The sequence below is a fragment of the Populus euphratica genome, unplaced genomic scaffold, assembly GCF_000495115.2.
Source record: "Populus euphratica unplaced genomic scaffold, PopEup_1.0 scaffold26.1, whole genome shotgun sequence".
Classification (NCBI taxonomy): Eukaryota; Viridiplantae; Streptophyta; class Magnoliopsida; order Malpighiales; family Salicaceae; genus Populus; species Populus euphratica.
In genome coordinates, this window is record NW_011499896.1 from 1,217,453 (window position 1) to 1,224,605 (window position 7,153).

General features: G+C 31.1%; 1 protein-coding gene across 3 annotated transcripts; it reads left to right on the forward strand.

Annotated features, from left to right (window-relative positions):
- Positions 1-440: 440 nt before the first annotated feature.
- LSH10 (LIGHT-DEPENDENT SHORT HYPOCOTYLS-like protein (DUF640)) lies at positions 441-5,300 on the forward strand. Of its 3 annotated transcripts, none has more exons than XM_011035435.1 (2): positions 441-1,146; positions 5,089-5,300. In XM_011035435.1, the coding sequence occupies exon 1, from the start codon at positions 598-600 to the stop codon at positions 1,108-1,110; it is 513 nt and encodes a 170-aa protein (XP_011033737.1). In that variant the 5' UTR covers positions 441-597; the 3' UTR covers positions 1,111-1,146; positions 5,089-5,300. The 3 variants fall into 3 exon arrangements, with proteins under 3 accessions (XP_011033737.1, XP_011033738.1, XP_011033736.1); XM_011035436.1 differs by lacking the exon at positions 5,089-5,300 and adding an exon at positions 4,142-4,370 and having other exon boundaries at positions 441-1,141; XM_011035434.1 differs by lacking the exon at positions 5,089-5,300 and adding an exon at positions 4,156-4,370 and having other exon boundaries at positions 443-1,146.
- Positions 5,301-7,153: the final 1,853 nt, after the last annotated feature.

The window sequence follows — 7,153 nt, forward strand, 5'->3', positions numbered from 1 at the left end:
TTCAGCAACTTTCTGAATTGAATTTAATATTTAAATATTTTAATGAAATCTTAAATTTAAAATTAAATTTTAAATGGATTTCAATCTCTAAAAACAGTACTACATAAATAAATAAGAGATCAACCTTCTAATTTACAGTTTCAAAAAATAAAAATTTAATATTAAAAATAATTTTTTAAAAATACCTTTCTAATATTTTTTAAGATGAAATAAAATGAAAATAATAAGAATAATATAAAAAATAAACTGAATTTTATTTTTAAATATATATAAATTTAATTTATTTTGTTAATTAAATTCAAATAAAAAAATTTAAGGTAAAACGCAGAGTTTAATGGTAATGGGCGCTAATAAAAAAAAAAAGACAAAAAGAGAGAAAACATATATATATATATATTTTTTAAGAAAAAGAAAGAGAAAACAAAAGCAACGACGTTGGCCCATGGTATGTCTACTCACCAGCATCTATGATGTTAACTTCATCTTCCTCCCCACTCCCATCCTCTATTATTTTACCCCTCCGGGCCTGTGCTCTTTTTTTCTTACCGTATTTAGTAAATTAGAGATCATTCCCATTAATCTTCATCCGTAACAACGATGTCCAGAGAAAGAGGAAAGGACGTGGCTGAAGGATCTAGCGAGAATCAACAGCCAGCAACTCCTAGTCGTTATGAGTCACAGAAGAGAAGGGACTGGAACACTTTTGGGCAGTACTTGAAGAACCAGAGGCCTCCAGTGCCTCTTTCTCAGTGCAATAGCAACCATGTCCTAGATTTTCTTCGATATCTTGATCAGTTTGGCAAGACTAAGGTTCATCTACAAGGTTGCATGTTTTATGGACAGCCTGAGCCCCCTGCTCCTTGTACCTGCCCTCTTAGACAAGCTTGGGGCAGCCTTGATGCTCTTATTGGGAGGCTTCGAGCAGCCTATGAAGAGAACGGAGGCACACCAGAGACGAACCCTTTTGCTAATGCTTCTATTCGGGTTTACCTTAGAGAAGTAAGGGACTATCAAGCTAAGGCAAGAGGGATCCCACACAAGAAGAAAAAGAAGCAGCAGATTTCAAGCAAAGGGAATGATGAATCCGGCTCTGCGATGCAGTTTTCTTAAAATTCCATTTGGCTTTCCAGGATCTGAGCACTCATGGTAATTAATCAAACCCTTGCCGCATTTGTTTTTTTGACATTTTGTGTATGATGTATTGCTTGTTTTAATCGTACTAATCTATCTAGCTTGATTTACCCCTTGACAAACTCAATTTTTTGAACCCATATTTCACAACTAAGAAGATGATTGATTTAGCAATATTGAAATTCTTAATGATTGAACAACTACAGTACTATAAAGGAATGCACATAGTTCTTCTTTTTCTCTCTTTTTTCTTCGCTGATCCCTCTAAAACAGATAGATTTAAAGAGAGATCTCACTTCTTTCAACAGAAATTGAAGAACCCTTATTCGCATACTCACAAAAAGTGTGTGATTAATGAAGTTTCAGATATGAAACTATCTTTTTAGTTGTTGTTTTTTCTTCTTTTTTTTGGTGAATTAGTTAATCTGTTTTCCTTACTCTAAAAGATAGCATTTACACCGGCAAGAATTCGTAAAACAAAACACCAATAACATTGGTGAGATTAGTGTAGTTTGCCTAGCTGCATCTCATAAGAAGAACACTCTCTCTCTCTCTCTTACACCCGCACTCAAAACGAACATCATGCAAAAGAACTCAATTTGTGGATTCTAAATTTAATATCATTTACTTGCATGTCACTTTTCCGTAGTTTTGCTCTTTTAAGATTCTGAAGATTTTCTGTCCCCATGAATAAACAAGTGAGATATGATACGATTTTCGATTTTACTAATAATTAATCAAAGTTTAAGGTTTCATGCAAATCTCACTAAACAATAAATTAGTGTTCCATGCATGCTTTCTGTCGGACTTTTCTTGTTCATATTTCTTAAAAACAATGTCGTGGTTGTTACCATGGTTAATCTCCATGATGTAAGAGAGATAATAGTGATAGATAGGCTAATATATTTTATCATGGTTTTGTTAATTTAACAACACAGCTTCAAGCCGTGCCCCACAAATTAACTTTTCTATACAGCAGCAGATCTTTGCATGGGCAATCTTGAACAATGGTATCCTCCCCTCTGTACCTTCATAGATTTGCATGTTGTCCCATTTCAGATTTTGTGGGACATTATTTTATTCCATCTTGCATGCCAATATATGCTTTTTATTATGCATTTGTTCATTTGCGAGGAAGTGAACCTTTTTTTTGATGATTGGAGGTGAGCTTGTGCTCTTAAAAAGCACCTCATACCTTTGCGTTTTACTATCGCATTCGTAAGGCTAATTATATTTTAAGTAATATTTAGATAATATAAAATGATCGAAGTTTGAGAAAGTCTAAACAATTTTACTTGAAGGAGCGTGTAAACGAGTTGATATAAGATCATTTCTTAATTCCCATGCATCTTATAAATTCCTAGTTCTTGATATGTAGTGGCATTCCTTTATATTCAGGAAATTCAAATGACAGTACTGTTTCAAAGCTAGGTTTATAGAATCATCATGTTCTTCTATCTAAATATCTGCCCGATTTTACATATCATCATATATAAAAATTCAATTTTTTTAATGTAATATATGTATAATCTAGCCTTTACCACACGCGGTTTTTAGAAAATTAAAGGAAAATCTTAGGCATCGTTGTAAGTAACTGACAATACAGAAAATTGAAAGCAATATTAGCAAATACGTACAGTAAATTAGAGGGATGAGTACATATATAAGCCTGCATCAAAGTAAACAGACTTCAAGAATCTTCATCTTGGATCTGCTACGCAACATTGGGTCATTCACCCTTCTAATTATAGAGTTAGCACTAGAATCTAGGATCCACTTGTTCAATTTGTCAGGTGTTTTTTGGGGTATTTGAATACAAACTTTGCTAGTAGTTTGAGAGGGGAGCAGCCTGTCACACTCCATTATAGCGTGTATTTTGTTCTCCAAGATCTTGAGGTGCCCTACTTTCTCTGGGTAATTGTTTGGTTGCATAGCCTTCTCTATGATCTTGAGGTGCCCTACTTTCTCTGGATAATTGTTTGGTTGCATAGCCTTCTCTATGGTAGCTTCTTTTGCAAGACCTTTATACTTCTTAATAAAATCACTGGTCACATTCACCATGAACAACAGCAACGACAACAACCTGCTGCTATCCCAAAAATGTTAGCATATTGATTGACAGTTAGGTTTTTGAACCCAATCCAATGTGGACATTGTGCATGCTTGTGCTAGCTAGAACTGAAATTTAGGTGTATAAAGATAGTATTCTGGTACTTAATTAGATGAACTTGGTCTACTGGTTCAACCGATAGTACTGTCATAATTTACGGCACTAAGTTGCTAGACCAGTAGACCAATTACAGACACCGGAATCCATTGCACCTCCTAATTAAAACTTGTTTGATCCAATAGACAAGGTCCAAGCATGTAAATCTTTTGCATATATACAGCCCTAGGTATGCATATGCGCGCGCGCGCGCGTATGGTAAACTGAACAGAAGGACACTTTATTATTGCCGTGTGAGAAAAGACAAAAGAAGTGACTCATACAAACACATATATCACCCTGAGGGCTCAAGAAACAATCACAGAAGCTAGCAAACCGTATGTTGAACAATCACAGATTTGAAACATGACCAGCTATATATGTTCTCATAGGAACATGACAGGGTCCACATCCGAGTAATTAACTTTTGTTGAATTCTTACTTGTTTTCATTAACTGCTTAAGACACTTAAGTTGTATCATGTTTGAAAACCTAGTATATGTTACAAAGAGATAACTTATATGCACTTCACTAACAGCCCCCTTCAAATTAACTGAATTTGTGTGAAATGTAAGGAACAAGGCATTAGGCCTTGAGCAACTTGTCCCTTACAAAGTGGTAGTTCACCTCCATATGCTCGGTTCTTGCTTTAAACACTGAATTGCAAGACAAGTACGTGGTACAAAGTGGTAGTTCACCTTTATACTGAATTGCTTTAAACAAGGATTGATGTTAACAACTGAACTCTCTTCATGGCTTTCTCCTCTTTCTTTTTTGTCCTTGCAACTTAAACTGGAGTGTATATTATATCTTTGCAGTATCGTCTTCAAGAAGGACACTAGTAGGAAGGGATTGTTAGAGGACAGAATCTCTCGGGATACTGAGTCTCCTAGTCGTTGCTCTTTGGAGTTTGTATTCTCTAAGTTCCCAGTACTTCGTAAAGTACTAGTTTTGTTTCAGTCATGATCCTTCAAGTGTGTGCATAATTTTGGACCATTGACAACAGCAATATAATTGCTCTTGCTTTCATCAATTTACTTACGTCATAACACATTAACGTCTTGAATAAATCATCATATAACATATCCAGCATCCATTATAAAATCTAATAAATAACACAAAAAAGGTGAACCATATATATATATATATATCTGTATATATATATGTATGAAGATTTCGTTTGTTAAAGAAAACTAATAAACATTTCGTTGCTCTCTCTATGTAGATACTCTCATTATAAAGACAAGAGGAGCTTCATGAGTTAACCTTGTGAGATCTCTCCACTTGTTTTCACTTTGAAAAAGCTTCAACCCGTTCTCTCTTGAAGACTATTACTTCAATACCTTCTAACACAAAAGATTTGTTTGGATGAATCTATATGAAAGGGTGAAAAATATGAAAAGAGTCAAGTCTTGTAAACTTAAAATCCTCAAAAAGGAAAGTAATGGTTCTTTGTGTTGAAAAGATTGCTAGAAATTACCCCCCCCCACCCCAGTAGAGTCAGGAGAATGGAGGAAGAAGGCTTGCTATGAAACTCACCATATATATAACGTATGATTTGCCTTCTTAAATATCATGGTTGATTTTGGATTGCTTTCTAAAGATTTAAGTCTTAAGATGAATGGTTTATTTTTAATCTAACATATTATTTTACTTTCTTAATTTATACTCATCAAGAATATATATCTGAGATATATATACATATTCTTTAACACTTTCTCATTTGCAACTTGTTATTTTATACTGTCAAGGTGATTTGGGTTTCAGGATCTTTGTTGAGTTATTGAACCTCTCACATTAAACTTTATAGCTGGGTTTAGATTCATTCAAAAGACTCGAATTTTATGATGAGTGATCTATTTTTAATCTTATTTTGTTGTATTTATTAAATAGATGTGGTGCATTGCACGCGATCCATGCACGATTATTTTGTTTTATTATATAATGTAGTTTTTGACACATCCTATATACGATTAATTCAAGTTTCTAAAGTCTAGCTAAATATAGAACTTGAAATAAAAATAATTCAAAGTCAATATCATACATGTAATTAAAGAATTGAAAAGAATAAACATTTTATTCATGATGAAATATAATAGTATTTTAAATATAATAGTTTTTTCCTACTAATTTCAATTAATTTGCTTATAATCCTACGTACCTTTTGTATTCCTACTAATTTCAATTAATAAATATAGTTAAGTGGCTTGGGTTTCAAGATTCTTGATGGGTTGTCGGCCCCTTTTGAGACTTTGTTATCATATAAATTAATTTATAGTTGAGTTTAGATTTATTTAAAAGAATCAAGTCATATAATGAGAGGTATATTCCAATTTTATATGTTACTTTTATTATTTATTAGATGTATATTTCATTTATTGTTTTTTTATTTATTATAAGATGTAGTTTTTGACATATATGCATGTGTATATATAGGACTCAAGTTTTTAAAGTCTAACTAAATATAGTACTTGGATAAAAAAATATTCAAAGTCAATATTATCATGCATATAAAAAATTTCAATAGTTAAATATCTTTTTGTGCATGATGAATCATACTTTTGTATTGCTAAAAACTAATTAATGTACGTAGTTAATCATGTTCCTTCTTAATTTTTTTGCTTGGTAAATCATCTTTATTGTTACCACTTTCACCTCCTATCATTTTTATCACTCCATTACTATCACTACCTTTCTATAAATATCAATATAAAATAATTTTCTTAACACAGACACAAAATAACATTTTTTAAGGAAATTTTTTTAGATATGTTTCTCTAACTTTCCTCATTTATAACCCTTTTTTTTTATTGTCAAGTAGCTTGAACTTCAGGATCTTTGTTGAGTTATTAGACCTTTTTGAGACTTTGATACCATTTTAAGTTTATAATTGAGTTTTAATTTTATCAAAAAAAAAATTGAAGTCTTATGGGTGGTCTATCCTCAATCTTATATGTTACTTTGTTTTTTTAATATTTATTAGATACGGTGCAATGCACATGATCCATACACTATCATCTTATTTTTATTTTTATTTTTTATCATATGATGTGGTTTTTGATTTATCTCATATATATATATAATCTAATATAATTCAGATAATTAAATATATTTTATGCATGATGAGTTATAATAGTTTTCTCTTACTAATTTCAATTTATATTTTATGAATCCTACATTTTATATTGCTAAAAACTAATGTGGTTAATCTATTTCCATCTTTATTATTTCTTTGGCTGAGTAGTTTATGAATGGTAAATTATCATGGCCTTTTATCTTTAGTGCTATCACCGCCTTAGCCTCTTATTCTGATCATGCTTTAATATCACTACCTTTCTATAACTATCAGTAGAAAATAATTTTCTTAACACAAACACAAAATTATGTTTTTTAAGATAAATAAAAATCAAATGAAATATAAATTCATATGAAAGTCTTTTTCTAAGATAAACTTTGTATTTTATCTTTACCCATCTCAGTTGTAGATTAATTTTAAATTGGAGTTTAATTTAACTTCATTATTAATTTATTTTTTATGTGAAGTAATTATATAAAAAACATTATTTAAAAGAAAGCATATATTAGTTTTATATTTTATATAGTATTAGCAAATAACTTCTCCCAATGACTTTTATATTCTTAAAATTTATACTTTATTCTGGTTAAGCTGATTAGTTTTATATTTTATATAGTGTTAGCAAATAACTTCTCCCAATGATTTTTATATTTTTAAAATTTAAAATTTATACTTTATTCTGGTTAAGCTAAGTAGGTTTTGTACATACACCACGTAAAAAAATATACTTTAGCCCTCCA

What these genes read in the sequence shown, in the direction of transcription:
- LSH10 (XM_011035435.1), top strand. Translation starts at nt 598, where the DNA reads ATGTCCAGAGAAAGAGGAAAGGACGTGGCTGAAGGATCTAGCGAGAAT.